The sequence below is a fragment of the Rattus norvegicus genome, chromosome 1 (genome assembly GCF_036323735.1).
Source record: "Rattus norvegicus strain BN/NHsdMcwi chromosome 1, GRCr8, whole genome shotgun sequence".
NCBI classification, from domain to species: domain Eukaryota; kingdom Metazoa; phylum Chordata; class Mammalia; order Rodentia; family Muridae; genus Rattus; species Rattus norvegicus.
Genome location: NC_086019.1, coordinates 145,530,834 through 145,549,682, shown reverse-complemented (window position 1 = coordinate 145,549,682; position 18,849 = coordinate 145,530,834). Strand labels below are relative to the sequence as shown.

The window sequence follows — 18,849 nt, the reverse complement described above, 5'->3', positions numbered from 1 at the left end:
TGAAAGGCTTAGCAGGAACAGAGTTCATCCCACCCACTTTCCCATCCCATCTTTCACAGTACTCCGCTATCCATGTAGTACAAAGCACAAGCAAGTGAGCATCGTGGGTCCCAATGAAGCTTTATCAATGGACACAAAAGAACTGAGTTTCATGGAATTACCACAGGTTGCTCAATATTGTTAGTCTATGTTTTTCAACCATTAAAAGAAAAGGAAAAGGTCATTCTGAGTTGAAGGTCTGTACAAATGAACAGACAATAGGTCTTATCGGAACCTATTCAGTACCACACAGGACAGGCGGCATCTGGCTCAGGTGACCAAGGAATCGGCATACAGGGAAGAGCCCAGCGAAGAGCTCCGACAAGCGCTCCTGTGTCCTGTGCTGGCTCTGAGGCTATGCAGGCTGCCCCAAGTCCTGGATGACGCTCCCCAGCTGTATGACCTTGAATGGGTTCTGATTAACCCTACCATGCTGTCATCCCCTGCTCCACAGGGGGAGGGCCACCAAGCGCCTTTCTGATACAGTTATTGTAAGGATTCGAGGAGACCCCGCAGCCTCTGGAACCTTCTGCACAGCAGTTCTGCAAAATTAGACTAATTAGTACAATCACGAAGACCCTCGCAATGGTTGGGTCACTGCAAAACATTTTTCCTGAATAAGCAGCTTTTTTTTTAAGTTTTAGAAATCTTGACTCCTATTTCTTCACTTAAAAAAAGTTTCTCAAAAGAAACTGAATGTCTACATTATACAGAAAACTGAAAAAATTGTGAATTTTCATTCTGGCATAATGTGTGAGGGTTCTGCCAGCAGGAACGGGGAGCCCTGTGGTTTCTCTAAGAGATGGAAGCCCGGCCATGAAGGAAAAGCACGCACAGAAACAGCCCAAGCCACACACACGCCTGTCCAAGCCTCTTTGTGAGAGGCAGCCTGAAGGTCTAGAAGGAAAGGCCAAGATGAGTTATGGATAACAAGCCTGTATAACAATTCTTGTATAACAAGCCTTATCCCTATGTGTATCAGGCTGGAGGGGGGGCAACAGAGGGGACCACAGATTTGCAGAGAAAAAGAGAACAAGAACAAAATGACAGTTAGGCTAAGCCTGGCTTTGAAGATGGGAGGGGTAGGTGCTAGCCAAGGAGAGGGTGTGTGCAAAATGCTCTCCGTTAGAAACGTGCCCAGATGGGAAATTCGAGTGTCTACCCAGGCCTCTGAAGTGAACCCTGGGGGGAGGATGGAATAACAGATCAAATGCATTCTAATGGCAACAGAGCACAGTGTTCTGTCACACAGGAGCCACGTGGCTGTGACACTGGGGTGTTCCGTTGGGGATGGGCAGGTGGTGTGTGGGAGGACTATTCAGTTAGGCAGCACCTGCTTAGGACAGACAGAGCAAGTGATAGTGAGAAATCAAGGAGACACTCGAAGGAGAAGCTACACAAACAACCAAGAGGGAAGAATATTGTAGATTCTAGACAAGATCAATAGTGCGGTCTGCGGGTCTCTAATGACTGCTCAGGGAAAAGCTGTTGGTTTCAAAGCCAAGAAGAGTCAAGGGGAAGGGGAAAGAGGAAAGGGAAAAGAAAACATGGGTGACCACACACACCATCTCCCAAGGACACACGTAAGCAAGAGAGAATGGTTCCATCCACTGTGCTGCCAAACGCTCACTGAGTATTTCCCTAAGCCCCGTGGATCACCTGCAAACTTGGGACACATGGTGAAATCCACACTCGTACATGAGTTCAAGGATTCTGATTCAGTTCTTTGTAAAAAGCAACTGTGAACAAAAACCAGACAGTGGGAAGTTGTCTTCTCTGTCCCAGGGAAGAAGTAACTCTCTGGCCCGGGGTTCTTTTGTCCTTAGAAATCACGTGTTCACGATACAAGGGAGAGCCCTTTGTAGCGAGATGAGAAAGCTTTGTGAACTCCAGAATGGCCCTTGGTCTTGCTCACTGGATACTTTAAGGGTCATAGGAAGGAGATGTGTTAGTCCTGGCACTCCCTAGATGTTAGTCAAGTCTCTAGTCTGGCATCATTTATTAAATTAGAATCATTGTAACAGATGGCTGTGAAGATTGAGTTTGTCAGTGCCTTCTACAGTCAGCGTAAATGAAAGGCACTCAATAAATGAACTCTGGAAATGATTTCCAATATTGGTCCCAAAATGCCCCCAATTCTAGATAAGGAAGCCAAACCCCAGGGAAAGTTAAAGTTACTCTCTCAATGTCACGCTTCAGCTTCCTCACTCTTCCAGGAGACCCATTTCCCACACTGTGAGTCCTCCTGGTGCTCTCACCCTCCCCCCACAACAAACTTCAAAGCTTTTAGCCACTTGGTATTGTGGCCCTCACAGACAGCTGGTAGGACAATTAGTAACCCCTTTCCAGATGAGCCAATCCACTCTCATAGTCTTGCAAGCCCAAGAAGTCCTCTGTTTTCCCAGTGTCCCTATCTCCATTTCTTCAGATCCTGCTGGGCCTCTGTCCCCTGCAGAAAAACAAGACAAGTGGAAGTAGCGAAGCCATGGTGTTAGAGACATCCATCTTTGCTATCCATAGGACAGCATCAGCCCTACTCAAGGATGTTCACCTGTCAGACCAAGCACAAATCTTAAAGAGCCATTGCTATGGCTTCTACGACTTATGGCCATGATGACTTCTCATAGAAAAAGCCTTGATCCAAAACACCAATTTGAAATTTAGAAGTCCAGCAGGGACAAGGTTCAAGAATGGATGTTAACTTCCTTTTACCAAATTTTATGAGTCATATGAAACTAAGTTCTGCTATACATATGTCACTTTCACTTCTGAGATGTAATGTTCAAATGACCACACAGAGTAGCATTAGATCTCTGCCTTAAGAAAGACTACCTATCCTTGCATCCTGTCTCAAAATATTCCTAAGCAGGTCACTCCGAGCAACGTCTTACTGAGTTCTATTTCATGTCCTGCTACCTTTTGCGCAGCTGGATGAGGCTGCCCACTCGTGTCTCCCACTCAGGACTGTCAGGTCCACAGGCCCCTTTCCCTAATCATGTCACAGTTTTTGATGGATGCCACTAAGCTCTTCACACAGGCAGATGCTAAATGAATTTTCGAGAAATGTCCCCACAGAAGACCAAGAGCCATCTCTGCAGGGACCCAATTTTTAGCTCCTGAGCAAAAGAACTGCCAACGTCATGCTCATCATCTACCCAAAGCCAACAAAAAGGCAACCTGTGCATAAATGATTCAAAACCACTCACATCCTCAAGGCTAAAGGACTGAAGCCAAGCACATGACACTGGACCTCAATAGTTCATCACTGTCTTTTAGCACTCACAACGTTTTAGAAGTTTAATTACCACTACTTCAAAACTAGGACATTTAATATGAAAATTAAGACTTTGAAGACCCCCTCCCAAGATGAGGAAGATCTCAGCAAACTGTAGCCTAGAAGCATCAGAAGTAGGCCCTAACTCACTGTCCTCACTGTCTCCTGGATGCTCATGCGACACCAGCAGACAGACAGACAGCTTCCTCAGTACCCACTGTGTGTCAGGCTCATGCGACACCAGCAGGCAGCTTCCTCGGTACCCACTGTGTGTCAGGCTCATGCGACACCAGCAGGCAGCTTCCTGAGTGAGGCAAGGGAGGCTTGGGACACCATAAGGAGTAAACATGACAAGAAATGATCCAACACCCAACAAGAAGGGAATTAAAATCAGATGACACAAAGACTTCTGTTTCAGAATGATGGAGTAGATGTACTTTCCAAATTCCTCCCAGTGACTCTAACTAAAGCTCAGGGCACTGTCTGCAGCTCAAACACAAGATGACTCGAAGAGGAGACAAGAAATACAGTGGTCATACACTGGACATACCCACCCCCAAAAATGACATGTTAGCGAGTTCCCTCAGTGTTGGAGCTGAAGAACTTAGCAACCTAAAAATACCAGTGAGCTTAGAGAAAAATTGTTCCAAAAGAGAAGAAGAGGAGGAGGAAGCCCGGCTCTCCCTCAGCCATAGAGCAAGCAAGTGGTCAGCTAGAGAGTCGGATAACTCTCATAGTGTAACTGCTTCCTCAGGGCCACACCACATAGAAAAAGAAAGAGAAAGGTAAAGATAAATGATAGATGGATGATAGATAAATAGGTAGGTAAAGAGATAGATGTTAAATAGATAACAGATAGACAATAGATGGATGGATGGATGATTAGAGTAGAGTAGAATAGAATAGAATAGAATAGAATAGAATAGAATAGAATAGAATAGAATAGAATAGATGGGTGGGTGGGTGAGTGGATGGATGGATAGACAGATCCATGGCCCCACAATTGTTCTCAGTGAAGACTAGTCATCCACCTTTGGCCAAATGTAATGAGTTAACTTATTTATCCCTGTCCCCTTTTGTGCAGAGTAGACAAATGATACTGTCATCCTCAACATAGTAAAGCCCTGCCTTCCCCACCTTTAGTATCAGTGAAGGCCATGTGGTGAACCCAACTTCCATTTCTTGCCCTCCTGTCCAGGGAAGTAGGCCGCATAGGCTGAGTGGAGAGTTAGTTCATCCGTCGTGACCAGGGTAATGAAGCCACCCTTCTACAATGCAGGATGAGACCAAGTGGGGAACAGTAACAAGGTTTTCCCACTCCTCCCAGACAGAGAGGCATCAGGGGGGCCTGGTGGGCATCAGAAGCCCCAGGCCTTGAGCAACAATGAGGTATTCCTATTCCTAAAGCCAGCAGAGTCTTGGACAGGAAGCTGGGCCTTCCTCTGCCTGGAAGGGACATGACAGTGACATTCCCTTCCTGACCACAGCAGTGTCAAATAAAACCCATAAATCACAGCCATCTAAGTAGGATTCAGAATCTCATATTAGCCAAATACCCAGATTTCTTTTTCTTTTTCTTTTTTTTTTTTTTTTTTTTTTTTTTTTTTTTTTTGGAGCTGAGGACCGAACCCAGGGCCTTGCGCTTGCTAGGCAAGCGCTCTACCACTGAGCTAAATCCCCAACCTTTAGATTTCAAATTTTTAAACAATCACTCATCCCAAGAGCTAGGAAAAGTTCAAGTTGAATGAGGAAAGACAATCACTAGATGCCCACACCAAGATGACAGACATTACAATTACAGCATCAATGCTTAAAGGGTTTTTTTTTTGGGGGGGGGGGTAAATTGTCAAAGGCTTGGAACAAGTAAACAGAAAAAAATCTCAGCAAAAATGTACATATAGATGACAGAAATAAGATGCAAGAATTGAAAATTCTAAAGACGGACTTTAAAACTGTGTGTGCAGAAAACGAAGTATGAACTGAGAGACGGGGTGATACAAACTACCCAACCTGAACAAGAGAGAGAAAGGAATAAGCTGGAAGAAAAGAAGACAGCCCCAGAGGCATGAAAGATAATAACACTCAATATCCATGCCACTGGAGCCCCAGAAGGCAAGGAGAAAGAACAGGGCTGTAAAACTCTCAAAGATGGCGAGTGACCATTCCAAATTTGGCAGGGGCATAGCTACTGACTCCACGAGCCAAGTGCACAGCGAACAGGATAAAGAGGGAACCTACATCAAGACATCTAGTCAGACATCTAAACTAATCAGACATCTAAACTAGTCAGACATCTAAAACTAGTCAGACATCTAAACTAGTCGGACATCTAAACTAGTCAGACATGTAAACTGGTCAGACATCTAAACTAGTCAGACATCTAGTCAGACATCTAAAACTAAAACTGAAAACATCTTGGAAGCAGAGACAGAAATGATACTCAAGTGATTCAAAATGTCCCAGATCAGGAAGCACAGTCAAGAGATTAACTTGACACAAAGAGCCAAGATGAAAAGTGTTCACCCATCCTTGGCCACCAGGGAAATCCAGGTAAAGCCTACAGTTAGCTTCCACCCCACCTACTCAGAATGGCTACTGTCAAGAGAAGGAATGACCATAAGTGCTGATGAAGATGCAAAGAGACAGGCCAGGGAGGAGGACCCTTACATGTCACTGCTGGGCTTGTAAATTGGTCCAGGTACTATACATATCATTATGAAGGTTCCTCAACAAACCTTAAAACTGACCTCCTATAGGATCCAAATATAGGACTCTGGGCTCACATGCCACGAAAGTATCTGCACTATTCACAACGTCAAGACACAGAACCAGTCTAGATATCCAAGGCCGGAAGATTAGAAACAGGAAATGTGTTATACATATCCATGGGGTTTTATTTAGGCACAAAGAATGATGAAATTACATCATTTTCAGGAAAGTAAGGAGAGCTAGAGATCCTCATGTTAAGGTAGACAAAAAAAAGCAAATTTCTCTTCTTTTACAAGCAAAAAGCTAGATTTAAAGAGACATGGGTCTCGAGTGGAGGGAGGGCACTGGTAGGAGGGAAAACAAAGGAAAAGGATGGAGGCATATTCTGTAGGTTCTGAGAAATTTCACAATGAAATCCATCAGCGTTTTTAGAGTTAATATATAAAAATGTCAATAAAAGGGAAAATAAAACAGCTTTGAGACAGGAACAGCACTCAGGATGAGGAGAGGTGGGTGCAGAGGAACTCGCCCAGCAGTGCGAGCTGAGCTTTTTTTTTTTTTTTTTTTTTTTTTGGTTCTTTTTTTTCGGAGCTGGGGACCGAACCCAGGGCCTTGCGCTTCCTAGGTAAGCGCTCTACCACTGAGCTAAATCCCCAGCCGCCCCCCCCCCAGCTGAGCTTTCTAAAGCAAAACACAGCAGCCACATGGAGAAGCCAGATCACCAGCTTCCTGTTTGGCAGTGGAAAGTGTGGCTGGCTGTTCGGGGTTGGCTAAAGTCTTCGCATTATACTCTGGGGTAGGTTTGGTGTGAGTTGTAACAGCGTGGTCCATGTGGGAATTCAAAGCACAGATTCAGTTGATGGCCGTATTTAATTTCACATCATGGATGCTAGAAAGAAGTGCTACAACAGTTTCCATGAGCAGAAAGAAAAGACTCACCACCACAGGTCATCCGTCCACATCAGAAACCCTTCAGCAGTAACAGAAAAATGAAAGCATTCCCAGATCAAAGAAAATTAAGAGCTTGCCACCAGCCTCTTACACTGACAGAATGGCTGAAAAACAAGTTCTCTAAAGAAAGAAAGGAAATAATAAAGAAACGTGTAACCTCAGAAAGGAAGACAGATCATGGTAAGCAAAAAAAACTGCTTCTCTCTTGAGCTTTTTAAATGACTTTTAATGGTTAAAGAACAAATTATAACAGTGCTTCATGTGCTTCTTGTGAAGAGGGGATGTAATTAATGTAATTATACAGTAAATCAGGAAGAGAGGGGAAATAAAGGGAAGTAAGTTTTATATATTCATTTTAACTGTTAAGATGGCAATATTGGTAAACTGTAATGAGTTGTTTACATTTATAATAGCCATTACAAGTCTATACAAAAATATCCATATGAAAACACCACAAATAATTCAAATAAACTTTAACACAGAGAAAGGTGGAGTAAAAAAGAAAAATTCAAAACACAGCCAACAAATAAAAATAAGCAAAATGGCAGTCTTTAGCCTTTACATGTAAATGATTACATTAAATGTAAATGGCCTAAATTTAACTCTTAAAAACAGGCTGGAAGAGTTTTTAATGAAGCATGACAGCTAGGATTTGAATTTGAATGTTTCCCTCAGTTTTGAATACTTTATCCCCAAATTGAAATGTTGTTTGGAAGGCTATAGCAACTTTAAGAGGTCAGGCCAGGCTGGTAGAAATGGGTCACTGGGGGCCTTTGCCTTTGACAGTGTCATTCATCTCGGGTTCTGGACTGCTCCTGGCTAGCACCATGTGAGTGTCTGCCTTCTACTGCTTCTACCACTACAGGAGGAACCACTCCTATCACCATGCTTGTCCCCTATGACAAAATGAACTCCCTATGAAACTGTGAGCCAAAGGTTAATCTTTTTTCCTTGAATTGTTTCTACTGAGTATTTTGTCAAAGCAAAATGATCAACACAAAATCTGACTGCACTTTGACCAAGCAACATACTTCAAATATTGGATTATAGGCAGGCTGAAATCGAAGCGAAGCTGATTAGCTAAATTAATGTCAGAAAGATATAAGAGCAAAGAAACAACCACAGTGAAAACTGACATTTTAAGTTTGTGCTTTATATCCATGAGGAAGACAATGAAGACACTGAAGTCACTAGACTAACATGGCCTTAGAGACACTTTCATTACAGTATACATCCGCTGAGTCTATTAATGAAGTTTATATGGTATTTCAATAGCTACAGCATGAACTTGCTTTTCTACATGTGGCTTATTTCACTTAACAACATGTACCACAGTCAGTTGACAGGATTTTATTTCTTCTTTGTGACTGTATAATAATTCATTGTGTGTCACACTTCCTTTATCCGTCCACCCACTGAGAAGCACCTAGGTCGATTCTGCAGCTCTTGTGACTAACTGTACAGTAAGCACAGATGCACAGGTGGCTCTTAGGCCCCCTGCTTTGGTTCTAGGCCCAGAAGGGGAATAGCTAGATAACATGGAGTTCCACACTGTTCTCTACAGTAACTTCTAAAAAATCTATTCCCAACAACAACAGATCACTTCCTTTCCTCACAGGCATTTTTAATCTTTTGCTTTCTTGAGCTGTATCCTTGGAAGAGCATCTGGCAACTGTGAGTAAACAGATGTATGTAGGAGGGCAGACACAGAAGTCTAATGATGTGTTAGGAAGCTACTGCAGCCATGGGGGGCAGGGAAAAGTGACCAGAGCAGATCAGCATCAGCAGTGACAGACAGCAGCCACTAAATTAAGGATATACTTTTAGAGCAAGGCCAGAAGGAAGAGCACACCAATAAACTCATGTGATGTGCTTGGTTTTGTTTTCCTTAAGAGACGGAGATCGCCAGTAGAAAAATGCAAGAGCATACAGACAAAAGATCCTGTTTAACTGTCTTGACCCTGATATCTAAGAGGAAAGGCAGCACTGATTTATGGCTGGAGCCAAAAACACAATGTTGAGATTCATCAGAGGACATGCTGTATTTAAACGTGGGCAAGCCTCCTTGAAAGAGTACAAGTCTAGATAGAAAACAGGAGCCGTAGCACGGGCCCAGTACAGTGCTGTGCCGTCAAGGGATGAAAAGCCATTGACAGAGACTGGAGGGAGCCACTGGCCGATTAAACTCAGAGGAACTCTGGCAGGTGCTGTTCTCAGACAACTCGTCAAATGCTGTCCAGAGTTCCAGTGTGGAAGTGGCTATCAGACCGAAGGACACTTAAGACCAAAACATGCATGGCTTCAAAGCACAGGAGAAAGCTCAGTTGGAATGGGCTGAAAAGAAAATGTGTGACAGAAACCAAGAGAGAGTGAATACCTGCTGATAAGAGAGTGAGGCAAAGAGTGGAGGGAGAGGCTCGGCCAAAGGAGGATTTTGTCTTTTTTGAGATAGGAGAACTCATATCTCCATGCTGATTAAAATGACTCGAGAACAAAGAAATATGCTGAAGAGGAATGCAGCCACAGGACCAAAGCCCCTGCAGTGATGAAAATGACAGGTTTTGGAGGCACTGTGGCGCAACTAGCCACCTGTATTTTGTTCCTTATTACACCAAGAGAAGCAGAGGAAAAAAAAAACAAAAAACCCCACCCACACATGAGCAAACAGGACCTCTGGTCTACTGAAGTGTGGCCTAGAGCAGAGCCATGAATGCAAGTCACAGAGCCTGAGACAGCCCCAGCTCTGCTACCAAAGGGCAGAGAGCAACCCGGGAAAGCAACAAGAATCATCACTAAAAAGCAGGAGCTCCCAGGAAAATGCAAGATGGCGCACGCCTACAACCTCGACACTGTGGTAGTGAGGGTAGAAGTTCAAGGTCACCCTCACCTATATAAAGAACTAGGGATCACACTCGAACTGTCTGGAAAAGGAAAGAGAACCAGGAGCTGAGTGAAAGACACCACCATGGGTGATGAGCTGGGCCTATGAGAGGCTGCTTCAGAGAGGCACTGGGAACGCAGGCATCTAAGCAGCTCCATGATGAACCCCTCCCGGCCCAACATGGCACTTCCTGGGTGTCAGAAACGCAGAGGTGGAAAGAATCTAACTGGCCACACTCTGCTGAGTTCCAACATCCACATCCATTTTACCTGCCACTGAGCTGACTAGAGAAGCATTGTGTCCATCTACTTACCAACAACTTCAGTTTCTGGGTCACCGTGTCCCTACACGGCACACAACCCTCCACATACTTCCTGTGGGAAATACAATTGTATTCAAAGTACTTAATAAAGCTAAAATGTCATCTAGTCAGGGAGTAACTCTCATTTCCAGTGTGCTTTAAAGTTAAATCCCAAAGGACACCCTGAGTTATAGTTTTATTTTCTAGAAGAAAATGTAAAAACTGTTTGCCTTATATTGGATCTTTCAGTTATTTAAAAAAAAAAAACTCCTAATCAATTTGGTTTGGACATCTATTCTAGGACCCTGGCTTTTAAACCAAAGTGTTCAGATTTATGGATTCATTTGTCAAGCAGTCTGTGGGAAAAGACAGCAAGAATGTTTTCTCTTCGATATTTTTTTCCAATGCATCTAAGAGAAAAAAATAAATCATTATGGATTTCGCAAAGTGCATTTTTATCTTTTCTCTAATGAGAAAGTGAAACAAAAGACATTCATTGTCTCCCTAGAGAAGCTAATCACTTACCAGGGCCATCTTCCTCTGAAGCAATGTCCTTAAATGGCCAGCCTCACAGGCAGTGTCTGCAGAGCATATGTCAGAGCCCCTGAAGCCTTTTTGAACTTGATGCATTAAAGGAGAGAGAATGCGTTACTAAAACGCTAACTTAAGGGCTTCCTCATCTCCTACTATGTTGTCAGGTCAGTCCTGTTGCATAGAAGCCACAAAGACGTAAATTCATCATGGAGCCTACATGACTCGGGAGAGGAAGAGAGGAGAAATGACATTGGTCCCTGGACTTTCTCGGGAACATGACCCAAGCCCCTAGGAGGTCAGAAGGTCCTGGAATGAAAAGAACGTGTCTATTAGTAGAGCATGCAGGCCTGAGCACCACCAGTGACTGTGTTAAGAGAAAGTACTAGGAAATAAAGCACAGCCAGTGAGACTCAGTGAAGGGCCACATGGGCACACCACCAGAGCGCATCTTTACTGCTCATGTGTTGTACTCAGCAAGAAGGCACAGTGGCAGCCCTGACCTCTGCATCTCCTTCCACCAACTCCACTCACATCCCTGAGGAAGAACAACTGGTTCTATTTTAAACTTCGGTAAAGAGTTTTAAAAGTGTTGGATGACAAACTCAAGAAACCTGGCACAATGAGGCATCATCTCCAGAGCTGACAGCTCATCTTCTGGGAAGCAAAGGGCTCTGTTCCTCAATGACAGAGAAGGATTAGGAAAGGAGGGGGCAGTCAGCCAGGACATCCCATCATTTTACCCTTCCATGCTCCAGACTCCCTGACTTGTAAAAGGTCCCTATTGTCTTTGTCTTTCTCTGAAACGTTTTAAGTAAATTATTTAAGAATTTCAGAACTGAGATACACATACACACACACACACACACACACAGAGTCTAGATGGATGCATGGATGGTCTCTCTCTTGTGTGCGTGTGTGTGCACACACGTGCAGGTATGTGTCTGTGAGTGTGTGTATGCATGTGTGGGTACATGTATGCACGTATGCATGTGTCTGCATATGTGTGTGAGTGTGTGCAACACTTAAAACTCACATACTATGCAGCTTATTTAAAGTGTACAATCAAGGGACTGGAGAAATGGTTCTATGATTAAAAGCTCTCAGCTCTTCCAGTGCAGTGGACACAGTAAGTACAGTGCTCAGTTCACAATACTCAGACTGAGTGGTTCACAACCACCTAGAACCCTAGTAGCTCCAAGGGATCCAACGCTCCCTTCTGGCCTCCTCAGGCACCCACACACTACATAGTACACACACACACACACACACACACACACACACCTTTTAAAAGTTAAAAGCATGCAATCCAATGTTTCTTTTAGTATATTCAGAATTTTGCAGACACTGCCCAATCACGTTTATCACAGGAACCTGACCTCTGAATCCTCTCATTCATCATACAGAGAGAAAGCCAAGGAGGCCCAGTTGGGTTAAGTCACGTTTCCAAGGTCGCAGAACTGATCATGGCAAGGAGCCAGCCTTGAATCCCTTGGAATTATTAACCACTGATGTCATTCGGGACTCCCTTTCCCTGCCCCAGGAAAGCTCCAAGTGAATTAAAGCCCGCTGTGGAAATGCTGTTTGAGAACATCTGGCATTTTTTATTACTCTGCTCCCTTGTATTAAATTAAACAAAACCTAATTTCTCCAAGCTGGTTGCACTGCATAATTTCTAAGAAAGACTTCTAGAAGTCTGAGAGCAGGGATGCGGCTCAGATAGGAGAGCACTTGCCTAGCATGCATGAAGCCCTGGGTTCAGTCCTCAGCTGCGAAACTATGCTGAGTGCTTCCTCCTGTCTCCCCGGCCCTGGAGAGGTAGAAGTGGGGTCTCAGAAGCTTATGATCATGCTTGGTCTGAGGCTAGACTGGGCTCTATAAGATCTAGATGCGGGGAAGAGAAGAACAGGAAGTATGGAAATATCTAGAACAGGTTTGAAACTTATCTGTCAGGTACTTTAACCACACAGTAATAAGTCCAGAGAGAGTCTGCATGCCTCTCTTTTCAAAAGAAGTACAAATGATGTCAGAGATAGGAAGGAAAGGTTTAGAGCCTAGGTAGAAACACACCTGCCCCCAAGGACAGTGATGGTCCCTGGAAGGTCTCATGTTATTTTGAACTGATTGGTTAGAAGGAATCAAACTAAGCCTCCTGTCACAGTAGACTTCCTCAACTCCAATAACATCCAAGGATTTCAATCACCCACTCTGCAACACGGTCACAAGCCATCCTGAAGTGCCTAGGGCTCAGTCTGGGTGATCACAAGACCGTTCCTATAAAGTTCATATCCAAGAAGCGGGGTGCATGTGCGTGTGCGTGTGTGTGTGCACGTGCGTGTGTGTGTGTGTGTGCGTGTATATGTGTGTGTGCGTGTAAAACAAAGGGCCCTATTTCCTGCCAGGGCTAAGGAAGACAATGTCACAGCATGGCCAGCAGTTATTCAAGCATGGCATAGCTCACAGAGGCTCTGGGACTCCTAGCTGCTCCAGCATTACCAAAGAAGTAGAAGCTGCCAGCTTACCCACCCTCTGTATGACTCGACTCCTCCCCGCCCCTCTCATGATCTTGTGATAGCAGTCATTCCTTCTGAACCTCACTATTGTTCATTTATTACACATACATTTATGGAGTACTCACTGCCCAGCAAGCACTGGGCTAAGCACTGTCCAAGTGTGGCCAGTGCCTGTGGTGAGAGTGGCGTCCCCTAGAGTTTCTCTTTAAATACTACTGTGTGTGACTCCACTAGCCTCTCTCCCATTTTAAAACGTCCATTTTAATTGGAATTTCCCCAAAATCACTACTTGCAGACTCCAGAGTAGGATATGCCAATAGCCCAAAAGCAAATGACAACTGAAATATCCCACTGGCGTTTTTAAGTACTAGAGATCCAAGAGCGAATCCAGCATCTCTACTCTCACCCAGCATGCCCCTCCTCCAGGATTTCTATCACCCTGAATAGCATCACTGTCTGCCCTATGTCTCCTGCTGGGAACAGCCATCACTTAGTTTCCTTGTGGACCAATTGTGACTGGGGGACTAGCAGTGTCTTTCCGCCTGGAATAGAGAAAAATAATTTCCTAAGGCCAGCTGCAATCTCAAGATCGATATGAGGGAAGAGCAGGAATGGGGAATGGCCACCGATGTGAACTCCATATACGATTGGCCCACCTGGGTTCTAGCTAAACTGAGGCTGGGAAGGAAATGAAGACAGGGCAAAAAATTCCGCAGGTGCCAGTGAACAGATTTTTACAACATGGGCTCTACCACTGCTGTTAGAGTAGTGTTAGAAAGCAAGTTTGCTTGTGATACACACACACACACACACACACACACACACACACACACTTTCCTGTGTCCCTGTTTCCAGCTTTTTCTACTCAGAAAGCCCTCCTCTTATAACAGTCTATAGCCACAATCCTTTCTGGAGCTTAATCCCCAAATGCCATGTCTTCACCTCCTGGAAGCTTCCCGTTAAGCTCCCAGAGTCACCTGCCACTCTCTTCCGCGGAGGTGTGTCTAGCACGGTTTGTTTACGTGTGTTTTTTGGGTCTCCTCATCACACTCTCTTTGAGAGCAGGAACCTGGTGCCAACCTCCAGCCAACCCAGTGAAGACGGCCAGCAAGGGAAGGACCACAGCGATGAGTCCCAACCTCGGGAAAGACTACCCAGCCCCAGCCAGGGGGCAAGTTCAGCGTCCGGAGGAATGGGGGTGGGGGAGGTTTCCCAACGGACAGACTGGAGATTCGGGTAGGAGGGAGGCCTACCACGGTCTTGGTCCCGAAGGATCTCCTCTCGGAGCTCATCCCCCAAGCCCACCACCTCCGATCCCTTGCCAGCCGAACCGGTCAGATTTACAACCGCCAGGGCGCAGCGGGAGACCCGAGACTCAGGGGAGGAGGCACCAACACGCGCAGCCCAGAGCGCGCGACCGCTACCCGCCCCCGCGCCTTCATAGGCGACCAGAAACCCAGACCGAAAGAGGACTGTGGAGACCCCGAGTCTATGGCCCGCAACCCCTTGGAGACGCCGCCTCCAGAAACCCCTCAAGCGCGCCTCCCTACCTGGCTGGCTTTGTGGAACTGCTTCTTGAGCCCAGCCACCGACATCGCGGCGGCGCCCCGCCCGGGGGTGGTCTCGGGGCTCCGCCGGGCCACGCGGCCGCGACGCTGAGCGGAGCGGGCACCCCGGGCGGTCGCCGCGCGCTCCACGGCCACGGCCACCGCCACGGCGCTGTCACACTGGCACACGCGCGCGCGCAGATAGCAACACGGTGTTTCGAGGCCCCAACGCAGCTCATTGGTCGAGCCGCGGCAGCATGCAAATGAAGCTGCTGGGACCGCCCACGCTTCATTGTTGCGTGGCGACCAGGATCTCTTGAGCCAGGAAGAGGACCAGTGGAAAGGCTGGCCCTGGGTTGTCCAGCCTCTCAGGACTTCTTTTGTAGGGCTTGGGATGCAGCTGGCTCTGCAATTGTTCTGGGCGAGAGGTCTCTCTGCTCTTCAGGGTCTTGGTGGGAAACCTGCTTTTACTCACTGGTAGCAAGATCTCCCCTCTCCAAACCCCGGCCCTGCTAGTTTAGATGTGTGTTGTGAGGAAGGAACGCTGGGATGTGCATCTCAAGTAGAGAAACATCACAGGAACCACAGGAACCCGGAACTATAGTTAGACGTGAGAAACCTGCTTGTGGACAGTTAGGTATGTACTTTAGGCACAGTCTGCCTGAGTGGTTTGGACCCCCCTGGGAGAGTTACCTGGTAGTTTACTTAATAAATTCAGTACTAGTCTCATAGGTGTGCTGAGCCTCTTATCGGCTACACCAAGAACCAGTCCATTATAGGTGCCAGAAAGAGGGTCTTCCATTCCACTACTTACCAGAGTATTGTTCAGACTGGTCTTCGGGAGAGTCCTGTACACCGGACCCTTTCCACAGGGTCTAGAGCTCCTACTGAACAGTATGTCTACCCAGTCACAGAAACGGACCTTGCATCAATTCTTGTGCCACCAACAAGTCTACTTTCCCTGAATCTGACCTTTCAAAGGCCCTGTGGCTCCCAATGCCTTCAATCCACTTCAGCGATGCTTCACACCAACACAAACACCATCCAACTTTCAGTCTCTACCTAAAAGGAATGGCATTCTGTGGACGCTTCCCAACGTCGGGTCAGGGGTCATCAACACTACTGTTGTCCTCAACGCTCGCAGTTCACACCTGTATCCGGGCTTCTCTTTGGCTCTAGCATTTCTCCAGAACCATTAGCTCCTGGCTCCCAGCCCTGCCTGACCCTTCATAGCTTCACCCTAATGTGACAGGGTGAGGACTCGCAGGTCTCTGTGCCTAGGTTTGCTCACAATGGCTGGGAAAGTGTGGTGTCAACAGTGTCCTGCCTGTGATATAAGAGAAGATGTGGACACCTTAACAAGCATCATGGGACAAGGTTATTGAATGTGACTCAACACTCTTGGTCCTAGCTAGCCAAGGGCTTGCTGACATCAGACAGAGGTAGATGATGTGATGATGGTGGATGACCACTGGGTCAGAATAGTACAGCAAAATGACCAGTCACCACTGCTGTCCCATCCACACTAAACAGGTTTTGGTGAAGATGGTCTCCCTTGTCCTGAACTAATCTATGTTTCGCTGCTGACCTCCTCTGTACCCGATAGAAGTTTAAACAGCACGGGCTAAACCTGTGCCCCCTAGGAGTCAGGTTCTTTTCAAAGCTGGTGATTGGCAATTTTTTTTTTCATGGCTGATAGTTTTATTAGGTTTGTGCAGGTTTCATTTGGCTTGTTCTGATTTGAGGGGGAAATCACAATTTGAAGGGAACTTTCCGTCCTAGGGAACAGGGCAGATTCCATTGGGGGCCATGGGAGCATAGGGACCACGAGACAGCAGGTCACACTGCATCGACAGTCAGGAAGCAGGGAGAGGTTCACACTGCCACCCAACTATTATCTCCTTTATCTCTTCCTGTACAGTCTTGGGCGCCAGCCATGAGATCATGGCAGCCATTCAGGGAGGTTTTTCCCTCCTGCCAAACCTCTCTGAAAACTCCCTTATGGGTACATCCAGAATGTGTCTCCTAGTTGACTCCAAATCCTGTCAGGTTGACGATGAGAATTCACCATTACGATAGCATATTTGCGTTTCCTTATGTGGTCATTTGTGATAATCTCTCTTCTTGGTTTATTCAAATGCGAACATGTAGATTGTTCCTTCCCATTTTTAAACTCAGGGATCCTTCCATTATAGACGCATTTACATGGTTTACTCATTTTTATTCTTGTTACTTTATAATAAGCAGATATTGAACTAACAATGGCTTGGGTTTTGTGCTTTGTCTTTATAAACAACATGGATGTTTTACTTGTTCTATAAAAATAATTTTTGGCCATTCGTTTGGTTTCTTTTTGGTCCAAATGTTATTCAAAAAAATTTCAAACTACTTTTGAGTTATTAAGAGCTTTTAAGTCAAGGTATGTTAGACTTTTGCTACTGTGATCAAATAGCATCTTGAAGATTTTTACACTTTACATATGTATGGCAGAGGTTTGAAATTGTGTGATTCAAGCTAGGAGTAGTGGCTCATACCTTTAATCCCAACACTCAGGAGGCAGAGGTAGGCAGATATCCGCAGGTTCAAAGCCAACCTAGTCTACAGATTGAGTTCTAGGGCAGCCATAATGAGACCCTGTGTTGTAGGAAGGTGGAGGAAGAAGAGGAGGAAGAGGGGGAAGAGGAAGGAAGGGGCTTAAGCTACCTTGGCCATGTCAAGGCTCTCCCTTAACAAAATCATCACCCATCAGCCACCCACATGCCTATGGTTCCTCCATTCAGAGAAGAGGTACATACATGCCTTTGACTATTAAACTGAATCTGCAAGAGGTGAAATATCGTTCTGATGGAGTCAGAAGAGTCTTGAGATACAGACAAGCACTCCTATGAACTGGAAGATGTTTGGGCACTTACTAGGGTTATGGCACCTCGTTGAGATAACCCATACTATGTTGTATGCCTCAGTGTTTCCTTAGGCATCTTTCCCATGTTCCTTGACTCCTCCCTGGTGCACAGAATACTGTGTTAGTTGCATCCACATTTCTGTATGTTGTCTGTGCACCAGCTTTGGAATCTGTGGGTACTGACAGCTCTTGTGTTTGGTCATGTGGACTCACATCTATCTAATGTCAGGGTGATGACCTCAAAGGATCCTGGGTAGATGAGATGGAGAGGGAAGAAAGCATCCTAACTAATGTTGTGAAATACTAACCAAGTCTTAATCTACCTTGCTAGGCCTGCCTTGCAAGTTAGCTTAAACCACATTGGTCATCTCAAGGGTTGCCCTTTACAACATCATTACCCCTCATCTACCTAAGGATGGATAGCTTCTGTTCAGCAGCCATATGCAAATACCCTTGACTACTGAAGAGAGTAATGGGGAATAAATATGATCAAAGTACATTTTACACATCTATGAAATATTACAATGAAACCTATTATTTCATAAAATTAATAGCCACTAATAAAAATAATGCATCAATTCAGATCTATGTAGCATATATAAAAGGTTGGAATATAAATATTGAAATAAAAAGAACTGCTAACAGGATGATATTGTTCTTTTATTTGGATAAAAGGAGCAAACATTCTCATGTTTGATTGACGACATGACAGTCTAAAACTGGAAGAATGCAATTGCTTTGAAGCATTTAAAGCAAAACTCTCAGATATAAGAAACAATAGACAGAAGCACATCTTTAGCAAAGCAATGGAGAACAAAATATCTTCTAGGCATTGATGAGCCAAGTATAAAAACATTGAGGTACAGAACATTTCAATATGCCCTGTTTAAGAGTCAAGGGCATTTGCTTCCTTTTGTTCTAGAGCTTTCAGGTGTACTACTAAGTTGCTAGTACAGGATATCTCCAATTTCTTTATGAAAGTACATAGTGCAATGTATTTTCCTCTTAACCCTGCTTACATTGTATCCCATAAGTGCCATCATTTTCACTGAATTCTAAAAAGTCTTTAATTTCTTTCTTTATTTCTTCCCTGACTGAGTTATCATTGACTAGAGTTGTTCAGTTTCCATGAGTATATAGGCTTTCTGTTGTTTTTGTTGTTCTTGAAGTCAAGCCTTAATCCACAATGACCTAAGAGAAT

At 45.1% G+C, this 18,849-nt stretch overlaps 1 protein-coding gene across 9 annotated transcripts in view; it reads right to left on the bottom strand.

The window, feature by feature from the left end:
• Sh3gl3 (SH3 domain containing GRB2 like 3, endophilin A3) overlaps positions 1-15,955 on the bottom strand; it is a 131,154-nt gene extending 115,199 nt beyond the window's left edge. Inside the window, exons 1-2 of one of the 9 annotated variants that reach the window (XM_063275370.1) lie at positions 14,750-14,812; positions 10,681-10,775 (exon numbers count right to left, since the gene is read on the bottom strand). In XM_063275370.1, coding sequence (XP_063131440.1) covers positions 10,681-10,689 — 9 coding nt within the window. In that variant the 5' untranslated portion in view covers positions 10,690-10,775; positions 14,750-14,812. Of the gene's footprint in view, positions 1-10,680; positions 10,776-14,452; positions 14,672-14,749; positions 14,943-15,560 lie in introns of those variants that run through there. The other 8 variants (NM_031238.3, XM_063275380.1, XM_063275376.1 and 5 more) reach the window with 8 other exon arrangements.
• Positions 15,956-18,849: the final 2,894 nt, after the last annotated feature.